The sequence below is a fragment of the Archocentrus centrarchus genome, unplaced genomic scaffold, assembly GCF_007364275.1.
Source record: "Archocentrus centrarchus isolate MPI-CPG fArcCen1 unplaced genomic scaffold, fArcCen1 scaffold_24_ctg1, whole genome shotgun sequence".
NCBI lineage: Eukaryota > Metazoa > Chordata > Actinopteri > Cichliformes > Cichlidae > Archocentrus > Archocentrus centrarchus.
In genome coordinates, this window is record NW_022060254.1 from 1,625,630 (window position 1) to 1,646,967 (window position 21,338).

General features: G+C 40.2%; 1 protein-coding gene across 1 annotated transcript; it reads left to right on the forward strand.

Moving 5' to 3' along the window:
* The first annotated feature begins 1,176 nt into the window (after positions 1-1,176).
* Positions 1,177-20,734, forward strand: slc1a1 (solute carrier family 1 member 1). Its single transcript, XM_030723303.1, has 12 exons — positions 1,177-1,465; positions 5,584-5,724; positions 8,158-8,250; positions 8,408-8,522; positions 9,081-9,123; positions 10,530-10,625; positions 11,000-11,184; positions 12,146-12,253; positions 14,845-14,967; positions 15,134-15,328; positions 19,913-20,047; positions 20,140-20,734. Exons 1-12 carry the CDS (start codon positions 1,366-1,368, stop codon positions 20,378-20,380), a joined length of 1,575 nt encoding a protein of 524 aa, XP_030579163.1. The 5' UTR covers positions 1,177-1,365; the 3' UTR covers positions 20,381-20,734.
* The last annotated feature ends 604 nt before the right edge of the window (positions 20,735-21,338 follow it).

Here is a 21,338-nt window from a genome sequence, read left to right on the forward strand (position 1 = left end):
ATAATGTGGCTGTGAGTATAAATATAAACCAATGATTTAAAAATTGAGAGACCTACTGGCACAGTAGATGGCAGCATAGTCACATAACACTAACAGATGAGGCTCTACTTGGAAGGTGGGCATGTTTTAGTGCAGGGGTGGCCAACTCCAGGCCTTGAGAGCCGGTGTCCTGCAGGTTTCAGATGTGTCTCTGCTTCAGCACACCTAAGTCAAATATAGAAGTCATTAGCAGGACTCTGGGGAACTTGACTGCATACTGAGGAGGTAATGCAACCATTTGATTCAGGTGTGTTGGATCAGGGACACATCTAAAACCTGCAGGACACCAGCTCTCGAGGCCTGGAGTTGGCCACCCCTGTTGTAGTGAGAGGAATGAAGGAACACTGGGATTCAACATGGAGTTGGTCCTCAAAAACAGCTTTGGATTTACTGTCTGTACTTCCCGTCTATACTGTAATTGTGCTGATACTGAGGACTCCAGGTGAACAACTGAACCATTAAACAAAAGATAAATCATAGAAGAAATAATGAGAAACAACAGGAGAGCAACTCTGTCCCAATGTATGGTCAGCTAGAGAGTCGTGAGGATAGTTTTTTATTTGTTATTTAAGACTTACAGTTTTAAGGTGCCTGTTTGGCATGTGGAGGGGGCCTTTGTGGATCTTGCTATTAGTGGACATCCAGCTTTACCACCTGAGTCAGAGCAGCTCTAAATACATAGTCTGTGCGTTTCTATACAGTTACCTCACAGACAGGTGTTCCACTGTTAAAAACACCCAGAGCTGTGGTGGCCTTAAGATATCCAAAACACAACAACAACATTTAGTAAGGCTTTCACAAACATTACTCTCTAGAGTCGCATAAATGATTTTCCACGCAGTCTCAAGAAAAATGTCTTTTTTTTTTTTTTTTAAATGAGCAAAATTCTCCTCTGCTACTGCAAAAGTACTTCTCGGGGTACAAGTGCCTCACTGCACCAGAAAGATAGCAGAAAATCTGGGTTTATCTACCTGGCACTCTCATAAAAAAGGTGAAAAAAAATCAGCGGCAGCCTGTATGGGGGAAGGGTGACGGAAGGAAACAGCGAGTCCCCCCCTCTCTGTCTCGCTCCCTCGCGCGCGCACACACACACACACACACACACACCCTCCATCTCCCTCACACCGTCGCTTGCCATCAGCAGCGTCTGACGGCTGCATCCTTCGCCGTAGCAGCGCGGCTGCTCCTCCGTCCTGCGTTGGCTCAGCTCCATCTGACATTTAGGCTGCAGGAGTCTTTTGTGTCCCCCACAAGGGTCATTGTTGTTTCTTCCCTTTTCGGGGGAAGGGGGGGAAAAACAACAACAAAAAAACAAACAAAAAAAAAATGGATATGATGGGCAACAAGGAGCGACGGGGCGTGAATTTCAAAGCCTCGCTGAAGAGGAATTGGCTTCTAATTGCTACGATTTTATCAGTGGTGCTCGGTACGTGGAAGCCCCTTAATATCTGCTGAGTCTTCACTGATGTCATTTTTTGTTTTCTTATCTTAATTGTTGTTTATGTTTCCATCCCGTCCTCTCAGTGTTGTACTCTGCTGCTGACTTGTGCATTAGCTAAACAGTAGTAATACAATGGGTGCTGACTGAGGGTACATGCAGTGTGTTTTTTAATTTCGTGTCCCAGTGCAGACTGGAGGATGGCTGTTCATTGTGGTGTTACAGGAGACGCAGCCTCTGTTCTTGTGTGTCTGGATGTGTCTCAGCCAAACGTGACCAGACTAAAATGACAGCTGATGGGGCTGTGTGAGGATACCGACGCTGAGACAGCGCAGTGCACATAAATGCTTCAAATGTATGTAATTTAGAGTTTAAATGCCTTTTCAGATGTGTTAACCTATCATGAGCTGATACAGAGTTAAAAATCCCGGTTTATATTACTAACCCAGTGTGGATCACACGCGCATATGTTACCTATTATTCAAGTACATTTCGTGTATATTTGATAACCCCTTGGAGCTAAGAAAATTAAAAGTATGCATCGTTTGGAGAGAGAGCTGAGAAGATGCCAGTCCCGGGTCTGCGAAGCAGGAGTCAGGACGTTTTAGCTTGGTTTAGCTTAAGAGTGGACCGAGGGGGAAACGGCTAGCTGAGCTTTCTTGCAGCATTGGGGAACACAGTCGCACAATCCTGCAGAAACACTCATATAAACGAGAGGATATAAACCTAAAAACTCAAATAAATAGTGTCATTCTACATCTGCAGGACCCAAATGTGGAAGACCAACCAAACAAAGCAGATCTGAGACTTCAGGATCTCCAGATGTTATTAGATCTGTGTTTGGACTTGATTCATAGTACTTTGCAGCATTAAAGTACAATATATTGTACAGTGTAGTTTGGCCATGTTTTCAGAACATAACTCCTTTATGGTACTTAAAATTTCAATGACATTATAAAATAATAGTTGTATTTTTTTTTAATAATCATAATTATTCTCTCTTTTTTGTGTAACACTTTGTTATACTTTGTGACATTTAATATCAGAGAAACAAGATTTGCGTGGAACTTATTAATTTGTATATTCGTAGATCATCATGTGACCCATGGGAAGCATATAGAGAATAAAACAGGAACATGAACTGACCCCTGTGGAGCACCACATGAGGAGAATTCTCTCATTGCATTATGGAAAAATAACAACCATGAGCCTTTATTATTGTGCCGTGCAATTAATTAATTAATTAACTGGTTAATTTATTACAAGAGACTGCATGTATATGGGAGTTTAACACTATAAATGGTCCCATATTATGGAAGTGGGATTTTGGTATATGTTTTTGATCACGAGGAACGTCTGGGTGCGTACTGTACTGTAAAAAGAAATTATTCTCATGCAGTGTTGTGATTCAAAGCAGCCTGTTTCCTTTCATGGTAAAATGGGAAATGGGCTAGTTCTTATATAGCACTTTTCTACTCTACTTTGAACACTCAAAGGGCTTTATACAACACGTTTGCATTCACCCATTCACACACACACACATTCATACAACACTTTTTTCTGCATCTAAGTGCTTTCTACCTAACATTCATGCACACATTCACACTCTGATGAATACATCAAGCAGCCAGGGATCGATCCGCCAAACTTTCGATTAGTAGATGACCTGCTCTACCTCCTGAGTCACAGCCACCCCCAACATCAGAGATGTATATGTGTGAAGAATGTGGCTCTAAATCCATGAGATCTGGCTGAATTATGACTGAGGAGGAGAATGATCTTTGGTATTAACTGCATGACTGCCTTAAGTACTTGAACTGTCTCCATGAGCATGAGTGTGTCAGAGCCGCTGCTTCTCCAGTTATTTATTGTAGCCTGTGACTGCTAGCTGATTTTAGACCTTCCTCTGTGGCTCTCCTGCCTTCCCTGAAGGACACCGCAAATTGAAAGCAATTTAATTCCAGCTTTTCAGGTCTTTTTTTTTTTTTTTTGCTTGTGAATTTCTAAATGTTTTTGTCTTTTTTGTAGATTTGCTGAACATAATAATTTTAGGATATTCTTTTTGAAGACTAAAGACTATCACATATTTTGTAATTTAGTGGGTCAGGTCCCAGTGATGCTGTATTTATAGAGGTTCTCATGTCCTGGAGGTTGAGGGCAGAGTTTATATTCCAGCAGCAGTAACATTGGCCATCCAGCATTATTCTTTTACTCTTATTGGTTCACACTGAACAGTCTTTTTCCCGGGATTTTTATTTTAAATTTATGAAAGGGGGGGATGAAATGATGCTGGTTCCAAGTACTAAGCAAAACTTAATTTGTGAAAATAAAAACTAGATATGTGGGCTGCAGACACAAACAGTATAAAAGATGAACAGTAGATGACATCACTCACTTCACTATTACCATTTGGTGTTTTGATGAGCAAGTGGTGGAGCTGACCTTGAAAACACATTCATTGGCTAATAACTTGTCAATTATAAGTCTATAGCTGATGAGTATCCCTGGGATAATCCTTCTTTCTGAAACTTGACAAAATGGACTTCATGTTTCACTCAGTATGACTCGAAATCAGTGACTAAGCCCAAGTGAACAAGTGCATTTGTTTGATATTTAATTAAAACAGATGCATCTGTGGGTAACAGCCCTGAAATTGTGGGCTGTGTTAGTGTGTGAAAAAGAAGCCAGTTATGTATTACAGTATAGGGCTGTTATGATTCATGGGTTTAGTTATGTAGTTATGTTACAAGCAGTTTTTATGATGTTTGAAGTTTGGAGTGCATGTCAGTTAAAACGGGAAATACAGAACACAAAGCTCCTTTTGAAACACACACTTATTCCAATTAAGCTGATGTCAACAACAAGTGTTGTTCAGAAATAGACCGTTTCTGCATATGGGACAAAGTTGGAACAACATGTTTTTTTTTTGTTTTTTTTTTACACATGCTACAGTTTGCTTGACCTATCCAAAGTAACCAAACACTTGCATATGGCTTATAGCTGATGAAAGTCAGAAATCCAGTATCTCAAATTATTGAATATTTCTTAGGATCAATTAAAAAAAAAATGTAACCTGCCCATCTTTTGAAAAGTATGTTCATTTAAACACTCAATACTTGGTTGGGGTTCCTTTACCACAAATAACTCCACTGATGCAATGCGGCACAGCACTGCTGAGGAGTTACTGAAGCCCAAGTTGCTTTGACAGTGGCCTTCAGTTTGTCTGTATTTTTGGGTCGGGTATTTCTCATCTCTCCCCACAGACTCCTTATAGGGTTCAGGTCAGGCAGGTTGGCTGGCTGGCCAATCGAGCACGGTGATAACATGATGTAGTTTTGGCACTGTGAGCAGGTGTGAAGTCCTGTTGGAAATCAGCATTTCCATAAAGCTTCAGCAGATAGAAGGACAAAGTGCTCTAAGCTCTCTAGTAGATTTCACACTCTAGGACCTTGATTTCCAAGTGAAATGAAATGACTTCAGCCCACTCAGCAACAGTCCTGATTTTTTTCTCCTTAGTACAGATAAAATGCTTCCTGACGTTTGTGGTTCAGGAGTGCCTCCATATTAGAAATGCAACAGTTGTAGCCCCTTTCCTGAATATGTCTGTGCATGGTAGCTCCTGATGCACTGACACCAACCGCAGTCCACTCCTTGTGAAGCTCTCCCAAGTTCTTGAATTTACTTTATTTATTTTTTTTGACAATGCTCTCATGGCTGTACCATTTTCTACTGCACTTTTCCCTTTCAGTCAACTCTCAGTTTATATGCTCTGAAACAGCACTCTGTGCCCCCTGCTGTGGGTTACCCTCCTCATGGAGGGTATCGATTATCATCGTCTGTAAAGTCAGCAGTCCTCCCCATGATTGTGGTTTTGTGTACTGAACTAGACCAAAGGATACATGGTATGGTTATGGTGAAAGTTGCTCTGCAGTTGCAATTCTGCATTTGTTTAGGTGACAAAATGCCAACTGTGCTTGTCTACCCTGTTTCATATTATACATATCACCAGCATAAATGTTTGTTCCGTGATTTGCACTCTTTGATAATTCTAGTTTTTTTTTTTTAGCTGAAACCGTGATTTTGCTGTGCATCTCTGGTTGTTTCAGGGATCAGTCTGGGTGTTGTGGTCAGAGAGTATGCATCACTCTCCCATCTCCACAAGCAGTACTTTGGCTTCCCAGGAGAGATCCTAATGCGAATGCTGAAGTTGGTCATTCTTCCTCTCATCATTTCAAGTATGATAACAGGTAACTTGATTAAGACTACTGCACAGCAGCACAGGTCCATACCAGTCAACAGAACCAACAAATCACTAGATGGTTTGCTGAGGGTGAGCACCAGTCAAGTACAAAGTCTCTGTTTGCATACTGGTCAAAAATGACCAAATTATTCATTTACTTCTGTACCTACTTAATGATAAACCAAAAATGTCCATTAAAGAGAAGCCATGAGTGTGTGTACAGTTTAACCCCTTGCTGTCTGTATCCAGTAAAGATAACTGCATATTGATGCTCTCTTTGCCACTGTCAAATGAGAGCAAAAATGCTGTTCACCCTGTACAGGTCGCCAGCCTGTCGCAGGGCCAACACAGAGAGACAGACAACCATTCAGACCTATGGCTAACCTAACCCCAGTAACTGCATGTCTTTGGACTGTGGGAGGAAACCCACGCAGACACGGGGAGAACGTGCAAACTCCACATAGAGAGGCCAAGGTGGAATTGAACCTAGGACCTTCTAGATGTCATTGTAGCTGTGAGGCAGCAGTGCTAACCACCGTGCTGCCCTGATGTTAAAACTCTTCAGAATTACATTGTTTATGCATACAATGCAAGATGCAATGAAAACAATATTGGGGTTCTCTTTATAATTTCTAATACTGTAAGGTCCTTACCTTACTGTATAAACACACTGGCACAATAGTTGTGAACTGGCCTTAAATAAATAAAAAGGATTTGATTTGATTCTATATGTTTTGGGACACAATTCCAAAAATGAAATGTTATTCTTGTACCAATAAATAAATGTAAGCCTTTAACACAACCTTCTGATAGCTGAACATTTGGGTTTTCAGTGGGAAACCAAGCACTGGTCACATTAGTTCACTGCAAAGTCCTCAATATAATTACTCATTCTGTTAATGGCCCATCTGACTGCTATGTGTATGCAGGCGGTTTATAGCTTCCGTAACAATGATTCCATTTGCAGTCATTCCAATTAGCCTCTCATCTATTAGTTTATCTGAAGGTGCACATAATGCTCTTTAATTATTGTTAATCACACAAAGGTAACCTCGTGTGGTCATTTGAATAACTGCAAAATCTCTACAGATATTGTCCAGTCAAAGTTTTTAATAGACCTACTGGTTCCAGACAGGATGTTGTGTCAGTGTAACATTTTGCCATGCCTATATGTAAAAAAGAATATTTAACAAATTTAACTTAAATCATCTTTTTCTTATCCCAAGTAGGATAGTAGTAACCAAGTAAGTTTGTTGCCTCAATGTAACCAAACAATGACTGAAAATGAAAGGTCTGAAACAAAAACAAAACAATACTCTAATGCGAGTAAAGTGTAATGCATTGCAGTTTATTGTTTACCTTTTTTAAGTAATGCAATAATCCCTGTAGAAAGCAATTTGCTACACTACTCATTATATTATATTTATAATATACGCCTCAGAAATTTAAAAGAAGACTTTGAAAACACGTCAGATCTCAATGGGAAAAAAAACTCCTGCTTGATATCTAAACTGATACAGACTGGGTAATGTGTTAGGAGCGCAAGGTTGCCACATTGTTTGATGGAAATTAAAATGATCAACCTCCACCCAGATCTGGACCCGGGTAACACTGAGCTCCTGGACAGTCTGAGGTGCAACCTGCCAGTGTCGGATGGATCGAAACATAACTTTGCAGGGGTGTTCTTTTGGACTTAGGTCAAGTGAGCGTCAAGCGAGCGTGGGGGCCAGTCAAGTTCTTTCATCCTCCAGGAACTGCCTGCATACTCTTACCACACGAGGACCCACTGCACCAGAGTAGGGTCTGACAATGGGTCCAAGGAATTTATCCTGATACCTAACGGCACTCAGGGTACCGCTGCCTCGCCTGTAGAGGTCTGTGCGTCCCTCCCTGGATAAGCTCCCCAGACCATCACTGACCCACCACCAAACCAGTCACACTGAATAATGTTACAGGCAGCATAACATTCTCCATGGCTTCGCCACGCCTTTTTGCTATATATTTTTTAAATCTAATTATTCAGTTGGTTTTTGCAACAATATATGACCATTTTTTTCAATATTTGTTCAGTAAACTTTAAATGTACTGATGGGCTATAAAAACTTAATTTTTGAGATTTATCAGCATCCTTCAAAGGTTGTAAATCACTGTATCATTTTTATTCTAAACTGCAGTCAAATGATTACTATATGCATAAATAGTCATGATATAAATGCAGTTTACTACATTAGCCTGTAAGCAGTGGAGCATCTGGGTTTGTAGTGTTGTGTCTATGATTTCATCATCCATAAATCTGTAAATATTTTCCCTGTTGAATGTACAGAAACAAATTTGACTTTTTTTTTTTTTTTTTTTTTTCCAGCTGTGTCCTGTGACACTTGGTAGGGTGACCCTTCGGTTTAAATACAGTAATTGTGTTTTTTTTTTTTTTTGTCAACAGGTGTTGCAGCCTTAGACTCCGAGGTGTCAGGAAAGATAGGTCTGCGAGCTGTTATTTATTACTTCTCAACAACTATCATTGCAGTTGTTCTTGGTGAGTTTATATTTTCCTCATCTCATTTTATTTTAGATAGCTTTAATATTAAAAAGTCAATCAAAATATGTCATTTTCAGTGATGCTGTCTTTACAAATCCCACTACTTTACTGTAAATCCACATCGCAGCGTTCTAAGTGGCGTCTCTCTCGACAGGAATTATTTTAGTGATGACTATCAAACCAGGCATGTCTCAGACAGCTGAGTACATTGACAGAGCTGGGACCACCCCTAACGTTACCACAGTCGACACACTCTTGGACCTGCTTAGGTGAGTTTCTCTCCACGTAAAGCTGCAAATGTTTCAGGAATATTAAGATAGTGAAAATGTTGAAATAAAACCAGAAAAGACCAAAAGATTTGTACAAGAACAAAAGCATGAAGGCTGATTTTGATTTGATTTGGGGGTCGGTCAGTTTCTTAAAGTTACAGTAACTCAAAAGCTGTGTCATCTCAGCAGGTTACCTTGGGAAGATTTAGATTGTCAGAAAACAGGGGAGTTTATAATCCCACAAATATTTTGTTGGTAGCATAGGTAGGCTTTTAATTTCAGAACTCTTAGAATCACATATCAGACTTTTATTTAATTTATTACTTCCATTGAAAACAATGGACAGAATTGACTGAAAGCAAAATTCCGCCACAGCTTTTCTGATGGCAGACCTTTGATGAAAGCTTAGTGTTGTAGCTAAATTTTGAAGTCCAACACATTCATTACCTGTTTGTGATTATGAAAAGCATTTAAAAGTTGTCGCAACGAATCACCAGTGATCATGGTACACATCAACTTCTTCTGTTCACTCTCAACCTCCACTTTTCCCATCAACAGAAACATGTTTCCTGAGAATCTGGTGCAAGCTTGTTTTCAGCAGGTAAGACAAAAACCATCCACCGTCCATTCTACTCTCTGCACATACACTACATTGCCAAAAGGATTCACTCACTGGTGAAAATCATCAAATTCAGGTGTATAAAACCAAGCACCTCCACATGCAGACTGCTTCTGCAAACGTTTGTGAAAGAATGGGTCGCTCTCAAGACCGCAGTGAATTCCAGCATGGTACCATGATGCCACCTGTGCATCAACTCCAGTCATGAAATTTCTTCAGCAAGCATTTGAGAAGGAAAAACTCCCTTTTAACTGAAACAAACCTTCAGCAGAACCAGGCTCAGGGAGGGGCGGCCATCTGCTGCGACTGGTTGGGTTTGAGGGGAGAGAGACAGGACAAAAGACACACTGTGGAAGAGAGTCAGAGATTTATTCATCTAACTCACGATTAAATGCAGAGTGGTGTAGGAACACAGAGTTAAAAGAGGTGAGTGAAAAAGAAATACAGCCTAGGCCTATTGCAGCATAACTAAGGGGTGGTTCAGGGTCACCTGATCCAGCCCTAACTATAGGCTTGATCAAAAAGGAAAGTTTTAAGCCTAATCTTAAAAATAGAGAGGGTGTCTGTCTCCTGAATCCACGCTGGGAGCTGGTTCCACAGAAGAGGCGCCTGAAAGCTGAAGGCTCTGCCTCCCATTCTACTCTTAAGTATCCGAGGAACCACAAGTAAGCCAGCAGTCTGAGAGTGAAGTGCTCTGTTGGGGTGATATGGGACTATGAGGTCTTTGAGATAAGATGGGGCCTGATTATTCAAGACCTTGTATGTGAGGAGAAGGATTTCAAATTCTATTCTAGATTTAACAGGGAGCCAATGAAGAGAAGCCAATATGGAAGAAATCTGTTCTCTCTTTCTAGCTGCAGCATTTTGGATCAGCTGAAGGCTTTTCAGGGAGCTTTTAGGACAGCCTGATAATAGTGAATTACAATAGTCCACCCTAGAAGTAATAAATTCATGCTGAATTAGCTTTTCAGCAGGATGTTTCTAGTTTTAGAGATACTGTGCAAATGCAAGAAAGCAGTCTTAAATATTTCTTTATTATGTGCACTGAAGGACATATCCTGATGTTTCTAAGATTTTTAGGTAACCTCTGTTTTATGTGAATTTAGAAGCAGGAAATTAGAGGTCATCCAGGTCGAGAAGTAACGACCTGGATGACCGTCCCAGAAGAGTTGAAGCTGTTATAGCTGCAAAGGTTAAATAAAACCACATGGATTAAGAATGGGATGCCCATCAAATTCATATGTGTGTGAAGGCAGATGAGCAAATGCTTTTGGGAATATAGTATATTAACCTGTCACCCTAATCTACACTAGAGTCTGGTGATTAATCAGTATGTTGTTATAGGAGTGTAATTCTGACACTGTGAAATATGTACAATTCCACTCTAGTATAAAACAAAGCGCAAAGAACTGGAGCCTCCAAAACGTTCTGTGAACACCACCACAGTGCCCTCTCTCACACCGACTATCATGACCATGATGGAGGTAGGTATATTAATTATAGTTGGCAACTTAATAGTGTGTATTTTTTTGTCAAGCAAGTAAAATTGCACCAATGTCCACCAGCGTGTTCTGTTAGACACTGGTGACATGAGAACAGTGTGTCTTTGTTAATCCACCTACTACACACTAGTTTCATGTTTCGGCACCTGGCAGCCAGTATCTCATTAAATGGATCGGAAGGCCCAAAAATGAGTTATAAGCAGCCACAGGTCAGTCAGCTGTAATGCTGACATTTGCAGAGCTCATGAATGGATCTTTAGAGTCCGCTAATGCAGTTGTGAAAGTAGACTCCTGGCCTGATGTTTGGTAAATGAATGAGTTGTGTCTTTTTTTTTTTTTTTTTCTTCTCTTGGCAGAACATCACAAAGGAATATAAAATTGTCGGCGCATATTCAGATGGAATCAATGTTTTGGGGCTTATTGTGTTCTGTGTTGTGTTTGGCCTCGTCATTGGGAAAATGGGAGAAAAGGGTCGAATTCTCCTGGATTTTTTCAATGCCCTAAATGAAGCAACCATGAAACTGGTCCAGATAATTATGTGGTATGTATACTACACCAATACACTCCCATGGGCCTCTAAAGGTACACAAAGATAAAAAAAAAAAAACAAAAAAAACTACATGGTGAAACCTAGGCTAATTAACTGATCTTTTGAATATTTTTCAATTGGGCAGGAGGCAGGGTGTGCCTTGGATGGGTTTCTAGTCTCTCTCAGGGATAACTCAGTCTCTGGCAGGGCTAAGTGGATAAGAAAATGGATGAATGGGATGGTGAAAACTTTCCTGTACGGTTTAATTATTTCATCCAACCTACTTAATTGGGACTGCCATATTAGAGACTTTCCTACAAAAGAAAAAGCTTTCATTTGGACCAATAGTGAAGAACTGACAGGGGAGGGTTTAACAAAATATGTATTTCCTAACGATGTTTTTATTAGCAATGGCTTTCAAATGTATTCCAAAAAGTGCTTTTGGACTAAACCTTAAGTGTAACTACCCAATGGTGTAATCTACTTATAACTTATTAATAATAATAATGTTAATATAATAGTAATGCTAGCGCAGTAGTAGCGCAGATGTGAAATACTAGCTGGCAGCTGTTGTTGCAACAACTATTTGGACAGCAGTGTGATCACAGATGTGTGTTTGCTGTGTCATGGGATTCAGGATAATTACAGAGTTGAGAAGGAGACGTGAATTTAGAACGTAGCTGAAAGCACGCTCACAGCCATTCTGACCTAGTCAAAGTTCCTAAAACCCTTAAATGTTGAATTTTGGATGGCCGCTCCATCTGCTGAGAAACACCTACAAAGAGTCAGTGAATGGACTGGGTAAGTTTTTTTCAAACCAAGACTCATACAGGATATAGTACCATAAAAAACAACAAAAAATTTATGGCTTCAGTGAAAATCAACAGATTAATTGAGTGATTGACTATTAAAGATTGAACTATTAACCAACATATTTCAGCTGTAGTCCACCGTTAACTTTGTGTCTTTTTAGTTACATGCCAGCAGGGATCCTGTTCCTTATTGCTGCTAAAATCATCGAGGTAGAAGACTGGGAGATCTTCAGGAAGATGGGTCTTTATATGGTGACAGTGCTGAGTGGGTAAGCTTTCCCATTACTCCGGAACAGGCCGCCTGTTCCAGACACTGGGCTTTATGGCTGACATTTCGGCCAATTCACCCTCCTGTGTACAGTAAAAGCTGAGCTCTGTGTGGGCACTGATAAAGGCCAAGGACATTTAAAACTGCTCAACCTGCAAGATGCAGTAATGAAAGATCCGCTCATACCTCTAAATCTAAGAGACACAATTAAAGGCTGTACTATAAAGCCCTCTAGGCTAGGCCAGAGGGTTCTGAGTGGTTCGTGTGACATCGTTTTCTGGTTCCTAATGCAGCATACAATGCTTATTAAAGAAAAATTAAACTGAACATCAAAGTTGAGACAACACTCTGCACACCTGCCTGTTTAGAATCAGTGTAGCTGAAATCTGTTGAGAAGTGATCTGATCCTTAACTCAAAGCCTTTTATCAGCATGTATGGATTGGCTATTAGTGTGGATCAAAAATCGCATTAGGGCTGTAAGAAGTGGAAGGTGTTACAGTCACTAGCTACAAAGTCAAAGCTACAGTCAGTGATTATTACACTGAGTATGCACAGGGGGCTGTGCAAAAATTAAATATCACAAAATTAGATTCTAGTATGGTCATTTGAAACAGCCGTGCACCTCAGGAAGAAGAATTGAAGCATGTCTGCAGCGTGTCTGTACAGTGACTAATCCTCCCCTTCCCTCTGAGAATAAAACTGTTTGAAAAACATTTACTCTGTGCTCTCAGATTACAAATTGTTTTAACATAATATACTGCATATCTAACATCTGTGTCTGCACACCACTACACTTTAATTTACTTAAGTACTTTTTTTTTTTTTTAAAGTAAAGATAAGATAAGATAAGATAAGATAAAACTTTAATGATCCCACGACGGGGAAATTTGTGCATTACAGCAGCTCAATACAGAGAAAAAATGAAAAGGATGAGTAAGAACAAATAACTAAACTAAAAACTAAAATTCAATAGAATAAAATAAAATAGCAAAAAATTATACACATTTGTAAAGCCAGTTTACAACTACTTTAATTTCAAGGTGTTTATATTTTAAGATAAAAGCCCTATGATATTAAAGAGAGAACTCCAATGATCAGAAATTCTTCTAGGATAAAGCATGATGGTGTGAAGGAAGCACTCCCTTTTAACAAGAAAACCTGGGCAAAAATCATAGAGGTATAGAGGGTGACTGTGTCCAGAATCCAAACTGGGATCTGGTTCTACTGGAGAGGGGCCTGACAGCTGAATGCTCTGCTCCCATTCTACTTTTAGAAACTCTAGGAAGCACAAGTAAGCCTGCACTCTGAGAGTGACGTGCTCTTTTGGGATAAGATTTTCAAGATATGATGGCGCCTGATCATCCAGGACTTTGTATGTGACGAGAAGGATTTTGGATGGATTCTGTTAGGAGCCAATGGAGGGTATCAGACATGGTAGAAATATGATGATAATTCTGAGAAAGGATGTTTCTAATTTTGACAACATCGCACAGATGAAAGAAGGCAGTCCTGTAGATTTGTCTAATGTGTGACTTACAGGACATATCCTGGTCAAAAAATTACTCCAAGACAATAGAGTGACTGTTAGCTAATGCCTCTGCTTTGTGTAATACCCCAGAAAGGCATCCACATTAGTTAATCATTCATTGTTTGATTGGTGTTAAGAAAACATTGATCCCAAGTAACAGTCCCTTCATGTTCATTCATATTGCATTAAATTCCTTTACTCATAGGATCACTGGGGTTCTCTCTGATTACCATACAGTAGAAAATATCTTGAAATGGCAACAGATACCTCAAGATGACAAAATCCCATTAAATTGAATTATGTATATGGAAACTTTAAAGTGTTTTAGGTCACTGAAGCATTTTGAATTCACAGGCACTTCTCTTTGACTTTAACTTCTTTCCAATGGCAAAGTAAGCAAGGCTCATGGATAGTGAAGTATTTCGAATTGGCTGCCAGAAATTATAGAAAAATATGATTTCTTAGAAAAGTTTAAATAATTATAAATGGTTAAATGGTTAAAGTAGCCTAAAAATTCTTGCTCAGTCCTGAAGTTGTGTCTGTTCATTTATCAACTCTCAAGAGTGCACCTACACTATATTGCCAAAAGTACTCACTCACCATCCAAATCATTGAATTCAGGTGTTCCAATCACTTTCATGGCCACAGATGTATAAATCAAGCTCCTAGGCATGCAGACAAACATTTGTGAAAGAATGGGCCAATCTCAGGAGCTCACCGAATTCCAGATGGACCCAGATGGTCCATGCATGCATGGGCTATGCATACTGTAGGCCCCATGTAAGTCAACCATCTGGGTCCCAGTGAACACATATTCAGGGCCTGTTACAATCTATCTAGGCAAACCCCTGTAGGGCCACCATGGAAACTGTGGACAAAACCTTATGGGGCCCATAATGTTTGCCCTTACTTATCCCATATGGGGCCCACCTATGTGTGCTGGCAGGGATATAAGTGTGAGGGCAGACAAACAAATACTTTTGGCACTGTAGCGTATTTCTACTTCTTCTAATATTTTGCTTTGTAATTGTAATTCTATAACTCTGTGTACTTTGTCCCTCAGTCTAGCTATCCACGCCACCATCTGTCTGCCACTCATCTTCTTTGTCATTGTGAGGAAGAACCCATACAAGTTCACACTGGGAATGGCTCAGGCACTGGTGACTGCTCTTATGATCTCATCCAGGTCAGAATCCTCAGACTGCCTGCAAAGTTGTATTTTACATATTCAAATAATTACACTAGTCAGGCAGAAAGAACATCTTCCCAAATATTTAATTCCAGGCAACAAGGATACTTTTTAGAAAAATATTTACTTATTAATTAGTCATGGCTCTCGTTCTGTCTTCCAGCTCTGCCACCCTCCCTGTCACCTTTCAGTGTGCTGAGGAGAACAACTGCATTGACAAGAGGATCACCCGCTTTGTTCTCCCCGTGGGTGCAACCATTAACATGGATGGCACAGCACTGTACGAGGCAGTGGCTGCCATCTTCATCGCCCAGCTGAATGATTATGCACTAGACGTGGGCCAGATTGTTACCATCAGGTACATCGATGTTACTGCGCATTGTAAAATACAACATTATTGTTCACTAGAGCAGAAATTTGTCAACTGCAACTACAGCTGCATGTAGATGTATAAAACCTGTAAACATTAGCAGCCTTAAAGGATACTGCTAAAATGTGACTGACCACAGAGCTAACCTGCATGTTACTAAGGGCTTGGTAATGTTCTGCTTTTAAGCCAAAATTCTGAACTAATGAAATCTAAATAGAGGAGTTCACAACCACCCATTATTATCATGACCAGAGCAATCGACCGAGAGCAACACAAACAAACAGATGGAATAACGATGCTAGGTGTGCTGCAACTTGAAACAGTCTACAATGCAAACATCAGTCAAATCAGAAACTGATTTTCACAGACGACCCAAAATTGTGTGTGTGTGATTTCCACACATCACACCCTGGGTGCAAGTAATCTATAAATAACTTAAGTGCAGCCTGTTAATTGTAATTTGCACTGGCTTTATGCATGTGTTTTTCTAAGGAAACGGCATTGCTGTGTAGACCAATGAGAGGGAAACCTGGATTCTATATGTAGCAGTTTTCTTGTTGGATGTGTAGATAAAACAGGTCATCATTTATTGTCAGGCACTTGTCACCCGCCCATCCAGTCTGAAAAGAGAAGGCTGGAGTTTCTACTCCTCAGGAACTTCCTCCGGCTCTCCCTGGTGTATACGGAGGTGTTCCCAAACCACCTGAGAGTCAATCTCTCCAGCATGTCATTGGTCAAAAAACTTCACCTACGAGGCATCCAGTAATTCTTGCCTGATGTCCGAAGGACCAAGCTCCTCACCCTGTCTCTAAGATTGAGCCTAGACAACCTGCAGAGGAAGTTCATTTCTGCCACTTGTATCCATAATCTTATTCTTTTGGTCATTGACCACAGCTAGTGGCCATAGGTCAAATATTCCACAATTTTCACTGGGAATTGATTTGTTGATTTGCTGGTCAATAAATCAAAGCAAAGCTCTTGATTTATTGACAACTCAACAGCTTTAGTTTCATACTCACTTGACCGGAACAGCGCTTTATAATGTCCACATCACAGCAGACACTACATCTGTCCACCCGTCTCCCACTTCAGTCTGCCTTTGCTCATGAACTAGATTCCAAAATCCTTAAATTTCAAGTTAATCTTGATTAATGTTCAAAACCAGATGTAGTACATCAGGTCAGCAAATAAACGAGCAGCATTCTACCATTTTCGTTTTGACACACATTGTTGCATAATGTGAATTTGTTGTTCTTGGTAAGAACACCACCAACCCACTCATGTTTTTTACCCACTCTGTGACACACCTGCTGAGGAACACAAAATATTTATTGGTGACTCTGTTTTGAGAAACATGAAATGTGAAGCAACCATAGACAAATGTCCTCCAGCGGCCAGAGCAGGCGACTTAGAAGAAAATTTGAGACTACTGGCTAAGGCTAAACATAGATTTGGTAAAATAATAATTCACGTCAGCAGAGATGACACCTGGTTAAGCCAACCACACTGGCCCCAATCAGACCAGGAGCGACATGTTTAGCCGCGTGTTCTCCTTGAATCGCTGGCTGTCTGAGTGGTGTCCAAAAAACCAACGTGGGCTTCATAGATAATTGGCAAACTTTCTGGGGAAAACCTGATCTTGTTAGGAGAGGTGACATCCATCCCACTTTGGATGGAGCAGCTCTCATTTCTAGAAATTTGTTTGAATTTATTAAATCCCCCAAATCATGACTATCTAGGATTGAGAGCAGGAAGCAGAGTTTACACGCCTCTCTGCAGCTTCTCTCCTCCTGCCATCCCCCCAAAACCCCATCCCTGTAGAGTCGGTGCCTGCTCCCAGACCACCAAAAACCAAAGCTAAAATCAGCAAAAAGCTATTTAAGCATAAAAATTCAAAAACAATAAATAATACAGCTTCATCAACTGCACTAAAGAATAAAACAATTAAATGTGGATTGTTAAATATTAGGTCTCTCTCTTCCAAGTCCCTATTAGTAAATGATTTAATAATTGATCAACGTATTGATTTATTCTGCCTTACAGAAACCTGGTTACAGCAGGATGAATATGTTAGTTTAAATGAATCAACACCCCCGAGTCACAGTAACTGTCAGAATGCTCGAAGCACAGGTCGAGGAGGAGGATTAGCTGCAATCTTCAATTCCAGCTTATTAATTAATCAAAGACCCAGACAAAGTTTTCATTCTTTTGAAAGCCTGACTCTTAGTCTTGTCCACCCTAACTGGGAAATTCAAAGTTTTATTTGTTATTATCTATCATCCACCTGGTCCTTACTCAGAGTTTCTGTCTGATTTCTCAGACTTTTTTATCTGATTTAGTGCTCAGTTCAGATAAAATCATTATAGTGGGTGATTTTAACATCCATGTAGATGCTGAGAATGACAGCCTCAACACTGCATTTAATCTATTATTAGATTCAATTGGCTTCTCTCAAACTGTAAAGGAGCCCACCCACCACTTTAATCATACTCTGGATCTTGTCCTGACATATGGCATAGAAACTGAAGACTTAACAGTATTCCCTGAAGGCCCCCTCCTGTCTGATCATTTCTTAGTAACATGTGAACATTTGCTAAGAAAATGCTGAGCTTATTCTGCACCACATATTTGTGTGAGCACAGATTCTCTGTCATGAGCTTAAACAAGAACCAACTGAGGTCAAGACTAAGTGACTGCTAATACGTGACATTTTCAGCATGTCAACCACTGCCCTGAAACCAGCCTCTTTGCTGAAGTCCAGATCTCAGTACCACCCTTCTCATTAGTGTCATCGAGTTATCTGCTTCTTGATCGATCTCAAATTGAGTGTTTTGAACAATAAAACAGTGAAAAGCCAAAAGCAACTTGGACTTATGGCACATTTTATTAAACTCTTGAGTAAGATTTGGTTATTACTGTTGATGTAACCTTTAGATGTGACACAAACTTATCCCAGCTGACACAGGGTGAGAGGCAGGGTACACCCTGTACAGGGCTAACACAGAGAGACAGACAACCATTCACACCTATGGGCAATTTACAGTAGCCAATTAACCTAACTCCAGTAACTGCATGTTTTTGGACTCTGGGAGGAAACCCACGCAGACACGGGGAGAACATGCAAACTCCACACAGAGAGGCCCGGGCCAAAGTAGAATCAAACCCAGGCCTAGATGTCATTCTAGCTGTGAGGCAGTAGTGCTAACCACCATGCCACCATGCTGCCTTGTTTTTGTTCAGAGTTGTTCACTGAATAACTGAAGTTATTGTACTCGGCCCCACAAGTCTTAGAAACACAGTGTCTACCACAATTAATTACTATCAGGCTGTCCTAAAAGCTCCCTGAAAAGCCTTCATCTGATCCAAAATGCTGCAGCTAGAGTACAGACAGGGACTAGAAAGAGAGAGCATATTTCTCTTCTCTTCATTGTCTCCATGTTAAACCCAGAATTTAATTTAAAATCCTTCTTCTTACATACAACAGAGCACTTCGCTCTCAGACTGCTGGCTTACTTGTGGTTCCTCAGATACTTAAGAGCAGAATGGGAGGCAGAGCCTTCAGCTTTCAGGCCCCTCTTCTGTGGAACCAGCTCCCAGCTTGGATTCAGGAGACAGACACCCTCTCTATTTTTAAGATTAGGCTTAAAACTTTCCTTTTTGATCAAGCCTATAGTTAGGGCTGGATCAGGTGACCCTGAACCACCCCTTAGTTATGCTGCTATAGGCCTAGGCTGCTGGGGGGGTTCTCATGATGCACTGAGTGTTTCTCTTTCATTCACCTTATTTATTTTGTTTATACTCCACTCAGCATTTAATCATTAGTTATTAATCATCTCTGGCTCTCTTCCACAGCATGTCTTTTGACTTGTCTCCCTCTCCTCACCCCCCACTGGTCACAGCAGATGACTGCCCCTCCCTGAGCCTGGTTCTGCTGAAGGTTTCTTCCTGTTAAAAGGGAGTTTTTCCTTCCCACTGTCACCAAGTGCTGCTCATAGGGGGTTGTTTTGAGTGTTGGGTTTTCTCTGTAATTAGTGTAGGGTCTTTACCTGACAATATAAAGCATCTTGAGGCGACTGCTTGTTGTGATTTGGTGTTATATAAACAAAAACTGATCTGAATTGTCAACTCTGATGCACAAACAAATTCAGGTATAACTATGCCAGCACTCCTTTGTGCACAATTAAACCAACATTAAAAAGGATTTTTTTGGCCACGCCACCACAATCATAAAGCGCCATACTCCTCCACTGTAACATCAAGCCTCAAGTTGAAGGGTTATTGTTTTGACACAATGCGGATATCCAACATCCATCACAGGTGCACAAGTGGAAGTGGTCAGAACAGGATTTTAACATTGATCTTTAAAACTAGCATGTGCAAGGCTGTGATTGTGAAGGGGAGGTTTAGCCAAATCTAAACACAGAGATATTTTTATTTTCTTTAGTTTCTTATTGCACATTTTAATTGGAATATATATATATATATATATATATATATATATATATATATATATATATATATATATATATATTTATGAGAACATATTTGTGACACTGTGTCTTTCTGTTTCAGTATTACAGCCACAGTTGCCAGCATTGGAGCAGCAGGAGTCCCTAACGCTGGGCTTGTCACCATGGTGATAGTCTTAACAGCTGTTGGATTACCAGCAAGTGATGTCACTCTGATAGTTGCTGTAGATTGGCTGCTGTGAGCTTTTGTCTGTTGTCTTTCTGTGCACTTTCTTCTTTAAATTTGGACATAGGAGCACTGCTGTGGATTAACTGAATTGTGTGTTTCAGGGATCGGTTCCGCACTATGATCAACGTTCTTGGTGACGCTTATGGAGCCGGTATTGTTCAGAAACTCTCCAAGAGAGAACTGGAGAGAATGGACATGACATCGGACGTGGATGTCGCCAACCCCTTTGCACTGGAAGTCACTTTGGATGATGAGGAGTGTGAGAAGAAATCCTACATCAACGGAGGTTTCACGGTCGACAAGACAGATGCAATCTCCTTTACGGAAACTTCCCAGTTTTAGCCTCTGGATTGCTCCATGCTGCTATTCCATCATGTATCAGCAACACCCAAGGAGGAAAGCTATCCAGCCAAACCCATCTGAGAACAGACATTAGCAATAGCAGCCCTTCATTAAGCTTAATCAAGACTGCCAACCTTCAAGGTGGACATTTACAACTATGACTAGATTAGAGTGCTTCCTTCTTTATCTCAAATCATGCCGTGATTTTAAAAAGGCTTGGATTTTTTTTTTGACAGTAAGAGTGTGTGCTTGCAAAGATGAGCTTAAAAAACGAGCTGCTTGCTAGTGTGTGTGTTTGTGCATCTTTTTATGGGTGAGTCTGATGACTTCTGCAAAAAAAAAAAAAAAAAAAAAGCATCAAGTAAACACTGCTAAGGGAACAGAAATAAAAATTAACTTTACTTCTTAATTAGACACTAATGCTCAAAAATATCTCTTTTTGCATGGCTCTGTCTATGTCCTATAATGCACTGCTTGTATATCTATCTGTATATTTAAACTGTGCCAAACAGCTTTTTTCACTAATTTGCATGAAGCAATATGTTAAAGAAATGCTAACTACTGGTTAGACTGATTTTCTACGCGGGCCTTCCAGAGACTGGACATGCTTAATGAAGGCTGATGAAATCAACGAACACTGTGAAATTTGAGGACATTTTTTCATAGCCAAAACCCTAACATTTATTGTCACATTGCAAAATATTATAATTATTATGTATGTGTTTAGGCAGTGTGGGAAAACATATATATATATACCCTCAAATAAATACCTACTAAAACAAGGACATATAGATGTATGTGTCAAAAATCAAATGATCAGTGCGTAAAAGTGCTTTAGTCTGACAAGTGCAACACAATGATCAAACTAATTGATCAAAATATTGTGCAAGTCCCCCTTTTGCTGCCAAAACAGCCCTGACCCCTCAGTTTTGTTTACTGCCACAGGGCTACAAACCTT

Excerpts from the sequence above, each read along its gene's own strand:
- slc1a1 (XM_030723303.1), top strand. The coding sequence starts at position 1,366 with ATGGATATGATGGGCAACAAGGAGCGACGGGGCGTGAATTTCAAAGCC. Across the intron at positions 9,124-10,529 it reads TGCAAGCTTGTTTTCAGCAG|TATAAAACAAAGCGCAAAGA; the intron begins GTAAGACAAAAA and ends ATTCCACTCTAG. Across the intron at positions 10,626-10,999 it reads CTATCATGACCATGATGGAG|AACATCACAAAGGAATATAA; the intron begins GTAGGTATATTA and ends TTCTCTTGGCAG.